The 24494-nt window shown below is 34.8% G+C and overlaps 1 protein-coding gene across 2 annotated transcripts in view; it reads right to left on the bottom strand.

Moving 5' to 3' along the window:
• Positions 1-24494, bottom strand: part of LOC150107256 (heme A synthase COX15) — a 159849-nt gene that overhangs the window by 10232 nt on the left and 125123 nt on the right. For both annotated transcript variants that reach the window (XM_090391761.1, XM_090391762.1), the window contains one exon: positions 2831-2944. In XM_090391761.1, coding sequence (XP_090247887.1) covers positions 2831-2944 — 114 coding nt within the window. Of the gene's footprint in view, positions 1-2830; positions 2945-24494 lie in introns of those variants that run through there.

Below are 24494 nucleotides of genomic sequence, written 5' to 3'. Positions count from 1 at the left end.
TCCTCTTCTGTCAGCCAGGTCTCACTAATGTCAACAATTTTTGGTGTCTATTTATTTGCATTTACTAATGCCAGGAATTCTTTCCATTTATTTCTAATGTTTCTGGCAATAATGAACATCCCTGATAACCAAATCACCAGCCTAACTGATAGTCAAGCAACTCTTAAAAGCTGACCCATTCAAATAAGCAGCCCGAGTTGATTCCACGACCAAATTCCTTTCCTTTGCACAGCCATTGTCATCACTTTTCCTATCTGACAAAACCAACTACTCCTCTTGGAATTATCCCTTCCACAAACTATTTCTCTCTCATTTAATTACAATGCCAACAATACATTGCTTTTTCAATGAACAATTTCTCCAGATTCCTGAAACCAAATCAATTCAATATCCTACAAGAATGAATCCTTTCTGCCATCAAAACAGTATCTCTTAATAGTATGCTCACTGAATTACACTTCCTTCACCTTGGCAATAGACTCGCAGTTGATTCTTCTGCTCTTCTTTTCTGCCTCTTTTATATCTTCTCTCGTACTATGGTTAGCTTCTTTCAAGTCATTTGTTCTTACCAGCACAAATCATATCATCTACATTGCTCTACCTGCTTATAATAAAGGCCTTCACTTTCAAAAAAAAAATTTGTTACTCAATCATCTAACACATCCTAAAATCAGAGAATCACTGTACACCATTCTTTTTTTTATTCTTGCTGTCCTTTCTCACCTTTATTTTTTCTTGTATTTCTTTCCCTGCTCACCTTTCCTGACAGTTACTAAGTACTTTTTCAATCTCTCTAGCTTCCCACTTAGCATTATGAGGCTCCATCAAAACCTTAATATTTCTAACCTTGTATCACACTCTTTTTCCACTATTTTCCTATCATGTTCTCGCCTCTTCCACACTATATCTCAGTCATGCACCCTAACACTTTCATTCATAGTCTCTCTTTCTTCTACATATCACAATCTTTATTTTCTGACATTCATTAACTTCTGCTTCTCCAGAGTCAAATTAAAATGAATTTTTGACAAATTCTTACTCCATTAATACTTTTCCTTTCTCCTACAAGCTGCTCATATTTGCCAAAAAATTTACCTCACATGCACTGTATCAAACAGAATTGTTGAATGGTCAAAGTTGAATAAAGGGTCTTAATGCCTTCACTGCTTACTGCAGACACTAAGTTAACTATTTTATTTATTCACTAATCCATCCAATTTAAATAAAATACATTCAAGATACTTAAAATACAATTAAAACTTATTAATTAAAAACATATCTTAGTTACAGTAATTCAAGAGTATATCTTTAATTGCTGTATCTTAGTTACAGCAATTAAATTCAAGAGTATATTTTTAATTGCTGTATCTTATTTACAGCAATTCAAGAGAGAGAGTATATCTTTAATTCTCCTTTTTTTTCTTTTAATATAAATCCTAAATATGACAGGTTTCAGATCCTACAGCAAATTGGTATTGTAAACAAGGGTTGAAAGAGAAGGAACCCACTGATATGTATATTTTGAAGAGTTGAAACAGAAAAAGAAAGAAGCAGATTCAGTTGGTCTGAAGTTGAAGGAATAATGGATATCTGTTCAGTGGAGCAGCCACCATGGGAGTACCTATAGAAGACAACACCAAAATGAACCATCTGTGAGATGATGACTGAAGTGAGCAGTAAAAGAACTGCTAATTGGACGGACTACCATCCTCTTCACAGTAACCCAAATTTTCATGGATGTTCTTGGATCACTACTCCAAAGATTAGAATAATTTTTAAGATTGGGTGAATTTGAGATTTATACAAAGTATACATGTGGGTGAAAAGTAGCATCTTGAACTGAAAAGGATGCACAGTTTCTAGAAAACTGAGGAAGTAACTAATGTTTGCACTTGGGAAGGTTAAAGGTAAATGTTGGTCTTGGGGGGGGGGGTATAAGAAAGGTGAACTGAGATCTTTTTTCCATGAAAAAAGTTAGGGCTGTGTTTTTGATAGTACTGAAAGTGACTAAGTTATCCTCAGTATCCTAAGGAATGTGAAGGATTGTGTTTATGGCACTGGTTGTAGATACTTGGAGCTTGGGACAGGATATTGGAACAATGTGAGAGATCAGCAAATGAATAAAAGGAATAGAACACATTACTGCCAGTAAACTACAGACAGTTATTGAGAGATCATTTATGTACAAGAGAAAGAGTAGGTGGTAGAGCCCAGAGGCACTTTTGCATTGATGGGGAAGGCAAAAGAGAGATTTGCTAACATTACAATCTCATCTGTCATCTTTTTTTTGTTTGTTTAAATTTCTGCAGAATTACTCTTGGAAGATATTTCTATGTCAACTTAAAATGCATTAAGCAATTCAAAATAATGAATGCCTTTACATTAAAGATTTTACCATCACACAATTTATATGAATTGTAATTTGCTGGCCTGGTTGATTGAGTAGTCTGACCAACAGGCTGTGGGCATGGATGTTTGTGACTGTCTTAATTAGGCAGGGAATGAATTCCATTGCTAGGTGCAAGACCACTGCCCTGCTTATTGGAGGCTTGAATTGGTTTGAAAAAGTTCCATGTTTAGTTTCTAGAGCAGGGTTTCTGGACTACATAAAAAAATATGAAAAATATAAAATGAAGAAAAAATGAAGAAAAAATCCTTAGCCCACCCATGGTACAAATGTACTATAGATTTATAGAGTCTTTTGTGGGTGGGAGCCACAAAAAAAAACAAAAAAAATTCATGGCTATATTAATTATATTAACATTAATAATTCACTTAATTCAAAATTTAAACCTCACTGTATGATATGAAAGAATATAAGAAAATATACCTGTAAAAGTCCTATAGCAAACAAACAGTTCACAGCTATTCTAGCACGAGGGGGAAGAGGCAATTTTCTGGAATACCACCATGTTCCAGCAACCACACACGACACTGTCTCTCCCTGAAAAGCAAAACCTTTTATATTGTGCTCTAATTGGAACATATAGAATACCATAAGCAATGCCTGTCTACACATAACATCAATTTGCTATAATTCTGTAAGCTCTCATATGTGGGTGCATTACATATATTAAAAAGCTTAAGGTTCAAGAACATACAGAAAATATTATTTGGATTGGATTGTTTTGAATTACAGACAAAGCAGCTAAGGCTATAAAGCCAATTTATAGCCTTAGCTGCTTTGCATTCGTTCTAGTTTATTATTAATCTTAAGTGTTCATCTTGCAGGTTGTTTTGCTATCTGCTGATATTTCAGAATAAGTTTTGAAAATCTAGTTATCAAAAAAAGAATGAAACATTTCTTACATAGATTAATAAGATTTGTGTGAATAGATAAATAAGAGTATTTATACGAAAGATTCCTCACTACAATGACATTTTCATGAGTAAATGTTACAATGATATCTACCAAATACCAATTTTATTGAAAAAAAAAATAATAATAATAATAATATATATATATATATATATATATATATATAGTTCTCTTATTTCTCTAAGACCTCGCTTTAAATCTGTTTATCTAATTCTCTAGACACTTCATCTTGGAACAATTTAAAAGAAATTAGCGCTCTAAAAGCTTCCAAAGTCCAGAATACAAATAAAATTAATCTCATAAGAAAATTTGATTCTCTAAAATGTATTACAGGATCGTCCCACATCCCATCATAATTCTACCTTTTTAAAAAAAGTTGTAATAAATGTATATTATTTCTGGGAAAACTCCCATGTTACTCCTCATTATAAACTATTTCAGAGCAGGCAAAATAGCTGTAATTATAATAGTTGTAATAAATAATTCTTCCCATCTACTTTCATCGTCAGAAGAAAGTGTACTTGCTAAAGGTCTCAATTTTGTTATCGCTCCTACTTCCATACCTAAAGAACTATTCTTAACCAAGATAGAAAAAGCAGCATCCTTATTACCAAATCAAGAGGCGAACCTTCTTCGTATGGAAGCTCTATTCACAAAAATTTGGTATTATTTCAACCCTGGCACATCAGGCCAGATCAACCAACAGATGAAACAGAAATTGAAAATGAACTCCAATTACTAAAAAGTACTTTTGTCAACAATGGTTTCTCTCTTAAAAAGATTGATAAATTTTTCTCTTTCCATCGCTCAACTGCTATTGAAGATTCTTCTCCCCCAAGAGAGCTTTTATATCATTGCCATCATCAGCATCATCAACATCAGCTCTCTCTCTCTCTCCCCAAAACTGGCAAAAATTCTTAAGAAATTCAACATTAGAACTTGCTTCACTACGTTTCCAAAACTTTGCTCCATATTAAGTAGACCAAAAGTGAAATATCTTCCTATTCAGTATCCAGGAGTCTACAAGATTTTGTGTAAATGTGGCAAACCATATTACGACCAGACAGCTAAATCCATCCTTTTACGTATGGAAGAAGACCAAAGAGACATCTCTTACAATAGGACCAGGGCCAGCGGTCTCTCTAGCCACATTCTCTTCTCTATCAACTCGGATGAAGGCTGCCAACTTCTAATATCGATGTGTGTTATGATGAACTCGAAAGAAAGATTATCAAATCTAGAGCAATATTGCTCGATTCATCCCATATTAACAACAGCCTTAGCTACAATCTTTCTGATGCACACATTGCCACTGTCCAGTATTGGCGCACTCGTGACAGCTCATGCACATAGTCAACTTCAATTGGAGCTCCAGCACGCATTCCTGTTTTAAAATGTGCTATTGTGTTTTATACTAGATCTGTTGATGTAATTTTATCATGTCTCTGTTATTTTATATAATTCTTTGCCTGTGATACCTGAAGAAGTTGATTTATTCAACGAAACTAGTAGTATCTTAATATTAAACCTTTTCTTTTCATTCTCAGTATATAGTCATTCAAACTAATTTTTTATAATTATCTACCGAATAAATATGAACGATAATATCTATAATGTATTATATAGTGAATTTCATCACTTTATATATGTAGAAGTGTGTTGAACAGTAATAAATATAAAATCAGGAAACACTGAGTGAAATCAAAGTCGTAAAAGTCAGAAATTTTTTGTTTTCCTCCAAATTCCACTAGGATAGGTCTACAAATATGGTTGATAATAAATAAAATATTTTTTTAAAATTTAGTTCTAGAGCAATTACAAAAAAATATTTAATATAAATACTCTAATATAAAGTAAACACAATATTGGAAATATGTAGTGTGACAGCACTATATTTCAGCAAGACCTAAACTGCACACAATCTCAACAGCGTGTAGGCTTTCTTTGATCCTAACACACTTTCCATCTCTACAGGCATGCTCTCCATCAGGGCTTGATAATATCACATTGTGTAAGCTATTTCTCACATTGAGAAAGGACATAATAGAATACCAGAAAATAGTGATTCTTGATAACATCAGTCTGGTATTTTGGATGATTATTATGTCACTGTAATCACCAGTCCATGTACTTCTGATAGATATAGTAGCAACTTGCACTCAACATTCAAGTTCAATTCACTAGGCTGAAACTGAGCAGGCCAGTCAAGTTTTCTCACATAATTTTCCTCAAACCACATTGAAATGGCAAATGAAGTGGCACCATGTAATTATACCTTCACTTATCTAATATCAGAATCATTACTTGCTTTCCTGTCATTCTTTTGGACCATAGGTCCAAAAGAATGACAGGAAAGCAAGTAATGATTCTGATATTAGATAAGTGAAGGTACAATTACATCGTGCTGTACCAGAAGCCAATGGACACACAAGAGTTGGTTAATTGAAGTATCATTATTTTTACGGTCAGACAAATGGCAGGTAGATTACTGTAGTACAGGGGGTCGCAAACTGGGACCGGATACGGCCTGCGAAGGCTTCGTACCTGGCTCGCAACCTTAATGATTTCTTTTCTAAAAATCAATGTTTCTAACATCCTGTGGGGATTAAAACAGAAAAAAACATTGTCAATCTTTGGAAGCACCTATGTATGTGAGCAATTATTTTCTATTATGAAACTTAATAAGTCAAACTTCCACTCATGGATAAAAGATTCTGGATTAAATGCAATACTTCATATTGCAACATGAAACGGAAAAGCAGATATTAACATGTTAGTACAGAGGAAAAGATCAGGTTTCAGAATCAAAATCAAATTAAAAAAAGGACTTGTAGATAAAAAATATTTATTTTTGTAAGTCAAAATTATGTATTTAAATAAATTTCTTAAGGTATGAATAAAATTGTAATTGAACTTATATTTTCTAAACTTGTTATATTTTAAAATTTAAAAATAAAAATGGTTATAAATTTAAATGGTGTGTAATTGTTTACATTATTCATAAATGCTTGGCAACAAAAAGCCTTTGTTGGAGCCTTTCTTTTTTTAGTTTTTAAGTTTTGGTTCACAGAATAATATTGAATACAGCCTGCACCTGATATACATCTAATTGATTGGGCCTTTGCTGCGTTTGAGTATGTGACCCCCTGCTGTAGTATCTTAAAGTTAAGTATCGTATATTAGATGCAACTTGATTGTAACTTAAAAATCTCTATCAGGAAAATTTTTTAATCTTATTTGACATTTTCAGAAAGCTGCATACACACAGATTTTATTATTATTACCCCAAGACCTCATGGAGTCAAAGACTCGTCTTTTATATGACTAAAACCAGAAAGATAACAAAATACACTGGTATACGCTCAAACATGAACAGTGTCATCTTTATTACAAAGGACTTCAGGTGTATCAAATTACATATGCATCTTCATTTTGATTATTTAATGATATCAACTCATAACAATGCAAGAATATAAATATGCTAAATTTATTATTTTTAACTAAGTAATTTAAGGAAATTACAACGTCACTAAGAAATACATTAAAATAAATTTTAATATACTTCAATATTTCAGCAACGTCAACGCTGCCATTTTCAAGAAACTTAAGAACAAGACACGTGCATACAGGCACAACAAACAGTAAATGAGGAAGAAGCAGGAAGCTATTATTTCTCCTAAAATCCTGATGGTGCCCTCTAGCAGGCAATGTTGGTATTCTTGGGCGATTGGGCTGAAGGTCTTCTGATGTAGGTTTCCCAAATTTGAGGAAGCCTCATGCAGCCAAATTTGTTGAGGTTCGGATTGTTTCTTAGGGCTGAAGCTGATTCCATGAAAAGCCTTTCATACTTGTATTTACTACAGTGTACTATCGTGGCTTTCTTCCACCGTATTCTATGGCAGGTATCCAGCGCATGGTCAGCAAGACCAGAGTGGCTGTACTGGTGAAACTGGATGTAGTCCTTATGTTCTAAAATTCTGATATTGGCTGTCCTGCCTGTTTGGTCAAAGTAGGACAGCTTACAGCTGCAAGGGACCTGGTATACACCAGATAGGTCTTTAGTAGAGCGGATAAGGCATGCCAATTTTTTATATGGTCTGTAACAAGAAGTTAAGTCATGTTTTTTTAGGATTTTTGTAATTTTTTCCGAGGTGCCTCAGATATAGAGTATGGTGATGGATTTAGAGTAATCCTTGTTGTGAGGGGGGAGGGGGTTGTGGTTTACTGGTTTCAATATATTTTTTTTTTTGGGGGGGGGGGAGCCATTGGCTGAGAAAGTGTTGAGAATGTGGTTTAGTTTTGTGGTTAGGGCACTGTCATTTGAACAGATAAGTTTAGCCCTGTTGTGTAGTGTCTTAATGACTCCATATTGTTGCGAGGAGGGGTGGTGGGATTGTTGGTGAATGTATCTGCCTGTATGGGTGGGTTTTCTATAGACTGAGAAAACCAAGGTTCCATCAGGCTGGCAGCTGACTAGTGTGTGTGTCTAAGAAAGGAAGGCAGTTGTTTTTTTCCTCTTCCAGGGAAAGTTAGTGATGTTGTAATTTCCTTAAATTACTTAGTTAAAAATGCATAACCACCGTCTAAGCCTTTCCACGAGAGCTAAATTTATTAAGCTCCAAATATTTTTCTGGATTTCATCACAAATGAGCCATAAAGTCTAATGTCTTACCATGGTGTATCCAAGAACTGGAAAAGTTTAGAAGCTTTCATTTTAGCAACTGTAATAATGTTAAGATGAGAGCTTCTAAACTTTTTTTTAAAAATTAACGTAGATATACTTATTGAAGCTCAGGGAGTGCTTTAGTGTTGATACTGATCCCAAAAATAGTATCTTAGAACTCTGATGGTTTTTATAAAAAGGTTTTTTTTTTTTAGTTTTTTTTTCCATTTAATCCTGCATGAAATAGAGTTCAATGTATGATCTGCCAGTCCTAACTTGCCATAGCGATGGCAGCACATATATTTCTTGTACTCATCATGGTGGATTTTAAGAGATCTTCGAGTTTGTCTATAGGACAAGCTGATAGTACAAAGCATGTTTATACCTAAATGCATTAAATTTATGATAGAATTCAATCTTAGCAGAATAGATTTGTTGTTGTTATGTTCCATTGAGTCGTTTTTCAACTCCTGATGATTCTATGAACATACATTCTCCATTCAGATCTGTCCCTGGCCATATCTTTCATAATTTCCTTCAACTTTAGCAATCATCATCATCTTCTCCAGACTGTCATTTGCTCGCATAATATGTCCGAAGTATGACAATTTTTGATTGATGATCATAGCCTCAAGGGAGCAATTTGGCTTTATTCTGTCTATCACTGATTTATTGGTTTGCTCTGCAGTCCATGGTATTCTTAGTAAGCGTCTCCAAACCCATAATTTGAATGCATCTATCTTTCTTCTTTCACTCTTTCTCAGGGTCCAACTTTCACATCCATACAGTACCACAGGGAATACCATTGCTTTCACGATTCTGATTTTTGTTGCGAGGCGAATATCTTTATCTATAAATTTGTTTCTTGCTTAAATTTGTCATTGCTTTCTTTCTGAGTAATAATCTTCTTTAATTTCTTCAGTACAATAACCATCTTTATCAATTCGGGATCCTAGGAGCATAAAATTGTTAACTGCTTCCATTTTCTCCCCCATCTACTTCAAAATCATTAAGTTCACATGTTGCCATAACTTTTGTCTTTTTGAGGTTAAGTTTAAGAGCATATTTAGCACTTTCTTCTTTAACTTTCATAAGTTCCTCCAAATCTTCTTTGCATTCTGCTAGCAAGGTGGTATCATCTGCATACCCTCAAATTATTAATATTTCTTCCACCAATTTTAATTCCAACTGAAGACTCCTCCAGCCCTGCCATTCTTAAAATGTATTCACTGTACAAGTTAAACAGGTACGGAGATAAAATACATCCTTGTTGCACCCCTTTACCTATAGTGAAATACTTGGTTTCTCCAAGATCTGTTCAGGCAGTAGCTTCTTGTTCATAATAAAGATTCCTCAGAAGGATAATGAAATGCTCTGGTATTGCTATTGGTCTTAGCACATTCCACAGTTTCACATGATCTACAGATCACATGAAACTGTGGAATGTGTTAAGAATTTTTCCTTGTGGATCATGATCAAAAGCCTTGCTATACTCAAGGAAACAAAGGTAGACATTTTTTTGATATTCCTGTGCTGTTTCTATTATCCATCTCACATTGGCAATTTGATCTCTTGTTCCTCTGCCTTTTCGAAATCCTGCCTGTTCATCTGGCATTTCTCTCTTCATTAATGGTTCCAGTCTTTTCTGAATGATCTCAAGTAAGGCTTTACTTGCATGAGAAATCAGTGCTATAGTTCTGTAATTTTTGTACTCCCTTGCATTGCCTTTCTTCAATAAAGGTATATAAACTGATTTCTTCCATTCCCTAGGCCATTTAGTTGTGATCCAAATTCGCTGACATAGAGCTGTTAAAATTTTAACTGCCTCTTCTCCCAGGGCTTTGAGCAGCTCAATAGGTATTCCATCTCCTCCTGGTGCTTTCTTACTGGATAGCTGTTGCAGTGCCCACCTCACTTCACTCTCCAGTGGTACTGGCTCCTGTGTATAATCCTGCTCTTCAAATTTCTCAGTAATTTTGGAATCCTTTCTGTAAAGGACTTCTGTATACTCTTTCTATCTTTTTTTGATGCCTGCAGTTTCTGTAAGATATTCTTTGTGTTTACTTTTTAATATTGTCACCTTGGCACTAAACTTCCCTGTTAGTTCTCTGATCTTTTTGAAAATCTCTCTTTTTTTTTTTCCTTTCTTGTTTTGGTCTTCTATTTGTTGGCATTCCTGGTTAAAGTATTTTTCCTTGTCTCTTCTGGCTTGTCATTGAAACTCTGCATTCAAATGCTGTACTTCCTGCAAATTTTCTGTGGCCTTCATTTTCCTCCTTTCCTGAGCAGTTTGGATGGAATCTTCTGACAGTCATTTAAACTTTTTCTTCTTACAAACTATTGGAATATTCTTCTTTGCTTCTGTTTTAATTATATCTTTAATCTCTTCCCATAGTTCATCTGGTTTTCTTTCACAAAAATTGAGTGTGTTGAATCTGTCTGTATACTAATATTGTATTCAGCTGGTATGTTTCCAAGATCATATCTGATCGACATTTGTGTTGTTTTCAGTTTCCGTAATTTCACATGTATTGTAGCCACTAATAACTCATGGTCTGTTCCACAGTCTGCACCTGGAAAAGTCTTGACAGACTGAATTGCACTTCTCCATCTTCTTTGTCCAAGTATATAGTCAATTTCATTTCTGTATTGTCCATCAGGTGATGTCCATGTGTGCAATTTTCTTTTGTGCTATTTAAAGCAGGTGTTAGCAACAAACAAAGAATTCTCTGCACAAAACTCAACTAGTCTCTTCCTGTAGTGTTACGAATACTTAAACCAAAACAACCTGTTATTCCTTGTTCCTCAGTCTCTCCCACTTTTGCATTCCAATCTCCGATAAGTAGCAGAATATGTAGGGATTGCTAATTTGATGTGATGATTATATTTATTTTGCACTCAGGCTATCTTTTGAAATGAACCATATTTGGTCTGGATGGCCAAGCAGATAACATCTCCACTCAGTCAACTAACAGGCTGAGAGTTTAACTCCCATAGGATGTAAGAGCATTTGTGAATGTCTTTAGGTGGTAGATTAATTTCATTGCTCAGTGAGGTCAACATCCTAGGAATCTGTTTGATTCCTAGGATGTTGGTTTGATTCCAGATTATCTAATGTTTAGCAAATCAATGGTACTAATGAGCTTATAGGTTTATGTTTTGTGGGTGTGATTTACATAAAGTAGTATTTTATCTTTCTTTACAAGGATTGTAGCCAATGACTAAAAAAAAATGGCATAGATAATTTAGTTCTATGAGTGTAGTTGAATCATTAGAATAAACATTTCTGTTTCTACTCAGTGGGTTTCACTTAAATACTTTATATATACATTTTCATTTCATAGAGAAATGAAAATACATATTACAATAAACAATCCTGGCTCTATGTATTGGTGTTTTAACGATAAATGGATTAAAGTTATATTTGATGTGTCTGGGCTATATGACTTAACAGCTAGCACATCACTTACATAGTACAGCCAGACAAAAGATCTGAGTTGAAGCTTTGTTCTCCAAGTGTTGCATATAGAAACTAGCTAAGTGTGTGTGTGTGTGTGTGTGTGTGTGTGTGTGTGTGTGTGTGTGTAGAGTGGGGGACTTATTGCTATTACATCTAGTTGTATATTTTTCCTTTGCATATAAAATAATGAATGAACAACAACTGAATTTGAATAATTCAAACATGTTGGTAGCTGGCAGTGGGACTTAATAAAAGGAGGTACATTAGTAAACAGATAAAACATCACAGCTAATCATGTCTCAATTTGTGAAGATTTTTAAGGATGTTCTGAAATGAAAAGAATTTTTTTTAATAAAGGAAGGGGAATTGCATGTGAAAGGATAAATGTTTCCTGTTTTAAAAGTTTGTAAGTAGGATAGTCAATGCTACAAGATCAATAAGTGGCAGATGACTTTCATTCTCTAATGAAAACATTTGTTCACTGGAGACTCAAAGAGACTGTTGCCATGTTTTATCTCCAAAGCAGTTTTTCATCATTGTTGTCCCACTCTTCATGGGTATGTATGCTAGCGGGTGCACAGGACCAAACATGGTAATAAGCAAGTGCCAGCAAATAATCCTGCTACCACTTATTCGGACAGATCATACTTGGAGTACATCCAAGTACAGTAGTATGAAAGGAACACTATGGCCATGCAAGGATAGGAGACTATGTACCAACCAACCACAAAAGATTCATGGACATAGTCTCCTATTTAAATTAAATCCACCACATTCTGTGCCTGTAACAATATCTCCTTCAATAAGCTTAATCAATGCTAAGAACCTCTCTCTTTTAGTTCAGATTTATTTATTTTTTATTTCTGATTTTTTTCTGGCATTAATGACTATTGGGCTGATGAGTTGAATCATGAACCAAATCCCCTTTCATTTTCACAGTTAACATTTTTCTTTTTTGAAAACTAGTCCTCAATTTTTGGGATCATCCCTTACAAACTATCATTTTTTTTCTCTCTCTCTCTCTTTTTTATTACATTTAGCATAATGGTGGTTACATGAGATATTGGAACCACTCTGACATATCTAGTTTCCTTGACAATTCATCATATTTACTTGTTCACTGAACAAGTTTTTGAAGTGCCTGATACCAAAAATATTTCAGTGCTATCTATCTTCCATTTACAAATCATTTCAGCCATACTTTTTTCATCTTATGGTCTGCCTTATACTCTTGGCAAATGGGATATCTTCCTCTCTTGTCATTCATTTATTGCATGTCAAGGAAAATGGCTTCCTTTTATTCAAGGAGGAAATATAAAATAAGGGCAAGGGGAGGTACTGCTAATGATGGCAGAAGAATAAATTCACATTTGGATTACTGTTCACAGGTATGGTCACTGGTTCCAAAGAGATGGGAAGACAGTTGAAAAGATTTAGCAGTAAGTAACCAAGATCATAACTGACCTGTGGAATTGTGCATATAAGAATGGACTAAAGGAATGTAGTCTTTGATTTGAGCAACAGGCATAGAAGGAATAGATATGAGAAGCATACAGGTCAGCATGGCAGTTCTTCCATTTTGCAGCTTGTGGATGGTGAAGTTGGGAAAGGGGGGGAAGGGGGGGGTCATCATCCGCAAGCTGGTTTAAAGGTGTTGTGTTATCAAGCATGTGAGGTCCAAGTTCAATTTCTTCTTGTGGTTTTTGGTGAGAGCAAGGAATGGGCTACTGTTAGTTGCTGTGAATGTTTCCAGTAAATGTATCCAAGAAGAGATATAGATATTTAAGTGTGACTCTCTAAATTGTTCTCCTCTCGATGGTTCTTTAAACTCCTTTGAAGTGCAAGAATAATAGTAGGAATTATAAGAATGATATTATTACTAATAATAAAAGCAATATTCCAAAGAAAGAAAAAGCACTACTAAAAACAGATATATAACAAGATCATAACCAAAGCTGATAAGGATAATATTGTCACATAAAGAATCAAAGGGAGCATGACAAAAAAAATAATAAATATATACACGCACAAACCTATACAGAATTCCAGAAATACAACTTGAATCTACTAGGAAAAAAATTTTACTCGCTCAATGCATTGGTCTATTTTCTATAAATAAAACTGTTGTTACATTTCATCCAGTAATTTCGACTCTTGGTGATCCCGTGAACAAAGGCTCTCCATCCCACTTGGCCTTTCTTTCAGTAATTGTAAGTTCTTTTATGTTGTCCTTCCAACTCTTTTGTGATCTTCCTCTTCTTCTCATTCTCTCAATCTACCCCAACATAATTACCTTTTCCAATGATTCATCAGCTCGCATAGTATGTCCAAAGTACATCAACTTCTGTTTAGAGATCATCGCCTCCAAGGAGCATTCTCTCTTTATATTCTCTAAAACGTTATTGGTCATTCTTGCAGTCCATGGGATTCTTAATAGTCTCCTCCACACCCATAATTCAAATTAATCAATTTGCTTTCTGTCTGTCTTCTTAATAATCCAGCTTTCACATCCATACATCACTAACGGAAATGCCATTGCTTTGAAAATTCTAACTTTTGTGGCCTTACTCACACCTCTCATGATTTTTGTCAGGTTTAACATAATTTTTTTTTTCTTCCCATGACTATCCTTCTTTTAATTTCATCTTCACATTTGCCATTGTTTCAGATTCTGGACCTCCAGTAAATCATAACTTTCAATGATTTCTATTTTATCTCTCTCTCTATTATAAATTCATTTAAATTGCCAGAAGCCATCACTTCCGATTTCCTGATGTTTAAATTAAGCCCGACTAGGTTACTTTCTGTTTTAACCAATAGAATCAACCACTCTAGATCTTTCTTAGTTCCTGCTGTGAGGGTTACCATCTGCATATCTTAGAGCCTCTGCCACTAATGGCTCACGAAAAAAGTTAAGCAAGTTTGAGCACAGTTAGTAGTTGGAAGGGGTATTTCGTTCGATGCTGTTGGCACACTCTCCCTCGACGAGTATTTAGACCCCCCCCTTAGAGGTGTCACATAATAATAATAAATTATTTTTCTACCACCAATCTTAATTACAGCTGGATCTTTGTCTAATTCAGTTCTCATAATATATTCGCTATAAATATAAAAAGGTAGGGCGACAGTATACAACCCTGTCGCACCCCTTTATCCACTTAAATAGTGTGTTTCTTCAAAGACTGTTTTTACTGAAGCTTCTTAGTTGTCATACAGCTCTCTTAAGAGAATTAGATGTTCAGGTATTCCCATTGATCTCATTACAATCCACAGACTGTTGTGATCCACACAATCAAAAGTTTTCTTTCAATAAAACAGATGAATACTTCCTTCTGAAATTCTCTTGTTCTTTCAATAATCCACCTCATGTTTGCTATTTGGTAATCCTCTCCTAAAGCCTACCTGTTATTGTGGCATTTCTCTATTCACATATGGCACCAAATTTTGGAACTGGGATGAATACTGATGTTTTCCAATCTCTAGGCCAGTATATTTTCTTCCAAAACTGTTGACAAATTTCAGTCAATATACTCACTACTTCATCCCCAGCTGCTATCAATAATTCCACTGACACACCATCAGCTCCAAGAGCTTTTCCTTTTGGCAGCTGTTTCATTGTTGATATCACTTCACTTTTCATTATCATGGGTTCCTCAATAAATTCTCTTCTTTCAAATTCCTCTTCAATATTATCTTTCTTGTACAAATCCTCTACATACTCTTTCCATCTTTTTTTCACTGCTTTTTCTTCCAGACATTTAACTGAACTACCTTTTACAACTACTAATCTAAGGATAAACTTTCCTGGCCCTTAATTTCAATTTAACTTCAGATATCAATAATTCATGATCTGCCCCACAATCTGCACCAGGTAGTGTTTTTGCTGCTCGAATAGCTCCTCCACCATCTGCTGGAAACAATATAATCTATCTGATTTCTGTATTCTCCATAGGTGAAGTCCATGTGTACAATCTTCTGTGTTTCTTCAAAAACTGTTTGAAGAAACTTTATGTTGTCTATATGGCTGCGGGTTCAAATCCTGCCGTAGGCATGGATGTTTTGCGATTGTCTTTGGAAATACTAGTGGTGGTGGTTGGTTGGCGGTAGATGGCATTGGTGTAGTTCTGGTCAGTTGGTGGATTGAGTGGCAGTGATAGAGTTGTAGAGCAAGTGCCCTCCCTCAATGAGTCCTTGGACTCCCTGGAAGTGTCTAATAATAATAATAATAATAATAATAATATTGTTGGAAGCAAGTGTTTGCAATAAACCCACTGTTTATTGCAAACATTTGCACTAAACAGCGGGTTTATTGCAAACACTATCCTTTCTCCTGCTTCATTCCTCAGTCCTCAACAAAATTTTCCAGTGATGCCTCCTTTTTTACTTTTTCACCCACTTTTGCATTCCAATCACCTAACATCAAGAGAAAATCTTTTTTTTCATTAATACTGTCTTGAATCTGTAGTGGATGCATACACCTGTATGAGTGTAACATTCACTGGATATGCCTTTATTCTGATTAGAATTATTTTATTGGACACCGGGTTGTAACTCAAAATGTATTTTCTGTATTCTCCTCTAACTATGAATGCTACTCCATTTCTTTGAAGGTTTTCTCCAGAGTAATACATCATGAAATCATCAGTATCAAAGTGACCCAATCCTGTTCATCTCAGTTCACTGATTCCAAACATCTTAACTTGAGTTCTTCTCATTTCTTTCTTCACCAATTCCAGTTTTCCTTGACACATGCTTCTTACATTCCATGTTACTATTTTATGTAAATCAGTAAAGCAGAAGCATCTTCTGATATTAACTCTATCAGAAGTTAACTTCCAGAAGGCTTTGATTCAGCTTCATATCACAATAACTTAATCCTCTGTTCATAAGATTTTCTTGGCAAAATATATACAGAAGTGGTTTGCCATTGCCTTCTTCTGTGTTTGTTTAGCATACTAGGTAAGGCTAAATAATAAATTTAGTTTAATCCTTTATCCAAGTGTAAGCAAACAAAGTTTTCCCCTGTAAATATCTTCAGTACTGTGATAAGGTGGTAAATCCCTTGGCAACTCGTAGCAAATGTGGAACAAGCTCTCATCTCTCCTTGTCTCGGTATCTCCCATAATGCAAAGCACATCTTGCAGACATGTATACTGCTATGCATTAAGGGAAGGGCCACTACCCAGACTGGTTTCGATCTTTATTGAGGTCTCATCAGTGGGAGGCAGACCCAGAATTGTGATACTAAGGCAGAAGCAATGAGGTCATATTTACCTATACGAATTGCCAACCGGTGTACCACCTTATTATTAAATTACTCTGGATTTAGAGAGAGATGTTGGAAGTTTATTTTGCACTTGGTTAGACTATAATAAATTTAGTTTAATCCTTTATCCAAGTGTAAGCAAACAAAGTTTGCACCTGAAAATATCTTCAGGACTGAGGTAAGGTGGTACATCCCTTGGCAACTCGTAGCAAAGATGAACCAAGCTCTCATCACTTCTTGTCTCAGTATCTCCCATAATGCAAAGCACACCTCCTTGCGGCAATGTATACTGCTATGCATTAAAGGAAGAGCCACTACCCAGACCGGTTTTGACCTTTATTGAGGTCTCGTCAGTGGGTGACAGACCCAGAGTAGTGATACTAAGGCAGAAGCAATGGAGAGGTCATATAGGTAAGGCTAAACAAACTGCAAGAGATGAAGAAAAGTAAATCAGGAAAGAATGGGGAGGGGAAGAAAGAAGAGTATGGACCAGTCTACAGATAATACAACAGATGTATATTACATGAAATAAGACGTGGTCCAGCATTAAGTACCTCGGATTCGCCACTCCCACACTCACTAAAGTGTTGAAAATTTATTTATCACTAGGTTAGACTATAATAGATTTAGTTTAATCCTTTATCCCAGTGAGAGCAAACAAAGTTTGCGCCTGAAAATATCTTCAGGACTAAATATAGTGTTGTACTATCTTATCCAGTAAGTAGTGCAACACCAAGGCAACTCGTGGCAAAGGTGGAGCAAGCTACCAGGCACTTCTACTCCTGGTAGCTTGCTCCACCTTTGCCACGAGTTGCCTTGGTGTTGCACTACTTACTGGATAAGATAGTACAACACTATATTTAGTCCTGAAGATATTTTCAGGCGCAAACTTTGTTTGCTCTCACTGGGATAAAGGATTAAACTAAATCTATTATAGTCTAACCTAGTGATAAATAAATTTTCAACATCTTTCTCTAAATCCAGAGTAATTTTTAAAAAAGGTGATAAACCTTTTGGCAACTCCCATAGGCACAGATGACTTGCTACTGCTTCTGCCTGGTATCTCCAGCTCTGGGCCTGGCTCCCACTGAAGAGACCTCAATAAAGGTCGAAACTAGTCTGGGTAGATGGCCAATCCCTTTAATGCATAACAGTATATATATACATATCCACATAGGAAATGTGTTTTGCATTATGGGAGATACTGGGTTAGAAGTGCCTGGTAGCTTGCTCCACCTTTGCCACGAGTTGCCTTGGTGTTGCACTACTTACTGGATAAGATAGTACAACACTATATTTAGTCCTGAAGATATTTTCAGGCGCAAACTTTGTTTGCTCTCACTGGGATAAAGGATTAAACTAAATCTATTATACTCACTAAAGTGAGTCCTTCAGGGGTAAATATTATAGGTGGTTAAAAAAAAACTAATATGTTGACAAAATAAAGTAATACATTATATATATAATTATTTATAAACAAAGAAATATGCTTTCTTTAATGTGGGCTTAAAATGTATGCCACAACATAGCGCATCACAACTCATTTTGTGTTTTCTTTCGTTTATTTTTCATAATGAAGGGTGAATGTATATAAATTATCCATAAACAATAATTTAACAGGAAAGACAAATAATAACATTCACAAAACCAAGAAAGTAGACAGCACTCAACATGGAGCCAGACTTACTTTTCACAAAGCACTACTGTCTTCTTGGTCTTTGAAAGATAACTGTATTCTTTAAATAACAGTATTTAAATAAATTTTCATGTAAAATTTTCAAGCATTATTATAATTCATGTTGTGAACTGTGAAAATAATCTTAGGCCTCTTTAAATAATACTTTAATACTATATTAAAATTGCATACACACTTAAGGGATAAAGTCATTGGAAGAATAAGATGTATAGATGTTTAGCAGTATTTAATTAGACTGTGCCAATTTTAATTTTTGTATTTATAATTACTGGTTTATTTTGTTAATGAAATTATATTGTGAGAAAAGTACAATTATTTTTTAAATAATAACTGACTACACATGTCATGCATGTGCATATATGTAAAGGTTAATATTGAACTAACAGAATGTATTGATTTGATTAAAAATTTATTTATTCAAAATGATAACTGTAATTTAGTTGAAATGCATTCACGATATGAAAAACTTACATGTTTCTCACACAAGAACAGAACACTATAATATTACTTTGAGAGAAATAAGAGGATTTTTGGAACTCAATAGTGAATATTTATGAAGTGTTTCATATAGAAAGAAAAACATTTAAAAGTTATCAACTGTCAATGTTATGACAATGACAGAACATCTGTTAAGGTTAACAGAAAAATAAAGTTCTGAACTTTAAAGGAGATAAAAGGATGGAAGAAAGTGAAGATGAGTTACTTAAGTTATGACTTTCAGAATAAACTGGCAACTAAAATTTTTGCGATTCTTTAAAAGGGATGTTCAAATTAAGGACTTCGGATCCAGAAGTTTCATTTCTAACTCGCTGGAAATAATGCTTTAAAATGGAAAAAAGTGTAAATTATGCAAAAAAAAAAAAAAAAAAAGAAAGAAAAAAGGTATTTTGAATGCATTTAGAACGAGGCTGAAAATTCACTCACCACTTGTCTCTGATAACTTGCCTGTGGCGAGTGGATTTCTGGAGTCCTCTGTGTACATATTTTTCAAAGGATTACTAGATTAGACTGATATATAACAGAAAAAGGTTTGCAGATTACTAAAGAAACTATTTCTTCTTCTTCTTATTATTATTATTATGTGACACCTCCATGGAGTTCAATGATTCATTGTGGGAGAGTAGTGTTACCTCCTCTCCACCACCACTTAATTCTCCAACTACGACACTACTACCATCTATTGCCCATTATCACCACCACCAACAGTATTTTTTGTCTGTAAATTGTGTGTGTGTTCTGAAGGCTGATTTGTCTATGAGGGATGAAAAACCAGAGTTTCCAGGAGAAAAAAACACTGCTACCACCGTATAAGATAGGCTAACTCACCTTCCACCAAAAAAAAACCATATAAGGATTCCCCTCGTCACAAGGAGAATCAAACCCAGATCTTTTCCAATCGAAGGGCGCATGCTAAACCATCCCCAACAAATCTAATACTTCTTTAGTTCAGTAGTTAATAATACAGACAGTCCTACTCAAACTTACCAAGCAGAAATTACCTGTGGGTGGGAAAGAATTAGCTCTGATAATGCATTTCTGTTTTATTGCTACAAGACTCTCCTGATCTTATTGAACTCTAACCACCAATATATTTGAATTACTCAAATTCGCTATTCATGCTGGTTATACAGAAAGAAAAAATATACATACAACTAAACTGCAATGCAATTTGCAATGTCTCCCCTTTAGCTAAAGCTAATTTCCGTATAGAACAATTAGAGAACAAAGCCCTCAATACTGCTGCATTCAAATCTTTACTTTGTCTGACTATTACGATATGCCAGCTATTTGGTATGGTTAGTGCAAATAGCCAGCACAAAAATACACTTAACAACAGAAAATCAACCATAATTGTCTGCATTTTCTAGACACATTAGTTGAATGTGTTTCAAATGATTTATCTGTTTACTGAAAGCTAACAGGTTGGAGGATAGTGATATAAAGATAATTACAATCATTCAACCCAACAATACATTATCTTTAAAACATTTACCTATTTCAGTAATAAAAACACAAACAAACAGGGTTTGAAATAAATATCCGAAGAATGAATACTTTTCGATGCCTCAGACAATTATTCTGAAGTGGAACGATATATTATTTTGTAAATATATTTCTATCCCACTGAAACAATTGATATTTAAGTTCTAGGATATCTATCTCTGAGGATTTAATACAGAGGAGTGAAATTTATTTTTCACTCTAGTAAATCGTTTTCATTCAGAGCAAAAAATTTCACTCTCAGAAAATAATGCAGCATCTGAAAAACACGTGTACACACACACACACACACACACACACACACACACACACACACACACACACACACACATTCTGTGTGTGCATGTGTTTATGCGTGCATATTTTTTCCCCCCCCTGAAGATATATTTCCAGTCAGAGCAAAACATTTCACTCTTAGAAAATAATGTGCTCTCTGAAAACACACAAACTCTGTGTGTGTTTGTGTTTTTCAGGTCTAAGCAAAAAATATCACTCTCAGAAAATAATGCTCCATCTGAAAAACATGACACACACATATATACACCAGTGGAGTTGTGTGCCTAATTAAGTTGGGTGTACTGTTGTGTGGCAACTTACACTACAAAATTCACATCAATTTGACTATATGATTGCATTTTTATTGATGCATGAAAGTTTTAAAAGTGCATAGTACATCAGCGCTCATCTTAATTGGTCCAGTGCAATTAACTGTAGGATAACTTTGAATACTTTCATTTATCAATTAATATCATTTTAAATATGGAAAACATAAAGATCAAATGAAAAATAGCTATGCTTCACACATACTGTTTATGTGAGAAGCACAAAGGGTTTACATTTCATGGTGAAATTAGATTATCCTTGGCAAATACTAGAGTGAGACATGAATAATTTGAATTTTGATAAGATTTTTAAACACAGCCATAAAATACACACAGATATTTGAAAAAGTAATCACTTGGGAAATTATTATTTTTCTGGATTGAACTAAAAAAAAAGACCAAAACAACTTGTTTTATTTGATTGTTGATGTTTGGTCCTTTTTACTAAATATGAGACATTTTCTTTGGATTTTATTGGAGCATGATTTTATATATAAATATATGTATACAATCATCAACCAGTTTCGCCAGCTTGGGTCTGTCTGGCTTCTTCAGGACAGGAATGGTTACATTAACATTAAATGCTACAACAGAAGAATGCAGTAATGACCTTAAAATCAGTTAAAAAAATTGAAAAGGATGCGCGACATTGAGTGCATAAAGCTTGGAGAATTAATCATTATTAGTAGATCGCGTTTCATAGTTTTTCGCATAATTCAGTTCTGCTAAACAAAGCGAATTTATTAAGCTTTTCCAAATGTCTTTTAATATCATGCCTTGATTTCTATTGAGATTGTCTCCTGTATGGAGTATCACTGCAGCTTCTTTATCCCTTTAACTGCTACGGTTGAGTTAACTCGAGTGCAGAACAAAATGGCGACCTTGCTACAATCAAGTTAACTCGATTTGATCGGTTGGCGTGCCTCCCATATTCAAACAATATTTTAGTATGGAAAGAATCATCATAAGATATTCAAACTTCGCAGATAGGTTCCTCCATCTATTGCCAACCAATTGAAGTTTATTTGACTTGGGTTTCTGCCCTTGTATGACTTCTAAAGAGAAAAATTTGAACTGGTGCAACTAATCATATTAAGTGCCTCTGTAGCACAATTGGAAGAACGACGGTACATTGTGCCCTTCGATTGGGAAAGGCCTATGTTCGATTATCGTCGTGACGGGAGGAATCTTTACGTATGGACTTTTTCAATCTAAGGTGAGTTAGCTGATCTCATATGGAGGTAGCAGGATTTTTCTCCCGGAAACTTGGGTTTTTCAGCCCGAATACAGACAAATCAGCCCTTCAGAACACACGCAATTTACAGACAAAAAATACTAGTTGTGGTGGATGGCGGTAGATGGCATTAATGTGGATGATTGGTAGTAGAGGTTCGGGTGGAGACAGAGTTTTACAGTAGGTGTCCTCCCGCGATGAGTCTTCACACTCCTTGGGGGTGTCACGAATAATAATAATATGCAGCACGATGCATAAACCACGTGACTGAGGGAATTTCCAGGATGTCACAATATGGCGTCTACCAGTAAATATATGCGTTATCTTACCAATGATAACAAATGAGTCAAGAGAAAAATTGTCCAAGTTAAGTGAATTGTGTACTTCAGATGAAGAAGATTCTGGTGATTCTACATAAATTAATGTGTAATTTGCATAATCGAGTGAACATCCCTTGATTATGCAAATTTTATAAAACACTATTTTTATCATTTTTGTGAGTGAACAAGTGTATATCAAGAATTTATGATGCTGTCCGGACTTCTTACTTCAGTAAGAATTTTAATTGATTTTATTTATAAACTTTTCGCAAAATTAATTCAGCATATGGGACAATGTCAGTAGAATATAAAGTCAGCAGTTAAAGTTTCTACATTTGAAATCTTCAATGTACGGCATGGAGCTGTTGTCCCAATCAATGGAATGGTTCGAAATTGAGAAATGATAAGTTAATCCTGAGGTGTCCGTTCTGTTGTTGTTAATATCTCTGATATGTTCTTTTTTTTCAGATTTCTAGGCTTCGTGATGTTTGGCCTATATAGTTCAGTCCACAGGATCATGGGATGTTGTATACTCCTGCATATTTGTAGAAAGAGATGCTATCCTTAGGAGATCTAAACATGTGCCGTGTAGTTAAAATAGGTTTAAAGGCAACCCTGAACAACAGAACAGACACCTCAGGATTAGCCCATCATTTCTCAATTTCGAACCATTGATTGGGACAACAGCTCCATGCAGTACGTTGAAGACGATTTCAATTCAAAGGTCATTACTGCATTCTTCTATTGTAGCATTTAATGTTAATGTAACCATTCTCGTTCCTGAAGAAGCCAGACAGACCCCAAGCTGGCGAAACTGGTTGACGATTGTATACATATATTTATATATAAAATCATGGTCCAATAAAATCCAAAGAAAATGTCTCATATTTAGTAACAAGGACCAAATACCAACAATCAAAATGAATAACTCAGATGGATATACAAAGCACAAGGTACGTTGTTTTGAAAAATTTAAATGCAGAAAGGCAAGACTGCTTAACCATCTAACTTTCCTTAAAAGATGCAGACAGTTTTCTATCATTCCAAAGTTCTTAATAGTCAAAGAGCACATAAAATCTAAAAAAGTAAAACGGATTTACTACAAAACTTCTTTAGCCTTACTTTGGGAAATGATCCAATATATCAGATAAGTACTGAATAAAATAGACCGTCAATGCCTAGCCCTATGATATTTCTAACAACATAGATAATACCACTTGGAATATAATTGACTGCATGATATACAATAGCTACAGCAAAGTTTTTCAGTCTAGTAAGGAATCTCAAATTAAAAAATTTGATGAACTTTATCAAAGAAAATACAACTCTAGACCACGTCTTCCAGATGATAAGGTTATTTTCAGCCTTTCGGACTACAGTCTTTCCAAACAAGAATCAGAGATTTTAAAAAAAGGTTTCAACTTCTCAATAGCTCCTAATCACATCCCAAACATAGATTTTATAAGTAATATTGAAAACGGTCTTTCTTCATTTTCAGAGCAAGTAGCAAAATGACATAAGATTTAAAAGTACAATCATACTCTCTAACGCAAAACCACCGAAACGTAATATTATACTATCTGAAAAGAATGCACTCTTAAAGTTAAAAAAGAACAAAGACGTTACGTCCTTAAAGCAGACAAAGGAAACTCAACAGTTATTATGAATACCAAAGATTACATAACGAAGATAGATTGTTATTATTGTTCTGGGCAACTCCAAGGAGTTGACAGACTCATCGAGGGAGGCCCTAACATCATGTCAAGAACAACTATTCGACATTGACACAGTATCTATCATACCTTGCCTTGAACTCATTCATGGTCGTAGCACCCACAACAGGCTCTGGAAGCTTATTCCACTCATTCACCACTCTCCAAGTAAAAAACCTAGCTCTAACACCCTTGTCAACCACGCTCTTGCCCAGCTTCCA

Source organism: Typopeltis vanoorti, chromosome 4 (assembly GCF_054136105.1).
Source record: "Typopeltis vanoorti isolate ZY-2024b chromosome 4, IOZ_Tvanoo_1.0, whole genome shotgun sequence".
Taxonomy (NCBI): Eukaryota; Metazoa; Arthropoda; class Arachnida; order Uropygi; family Thelyphonidae; genus Typopeltis; species Typopeltis vanoorti.
The sequence above is the reverse complement of the archived record's forward strand: the minus strand, read 5'-3'. Positions and strand labels throughout refer to the sequence as shown.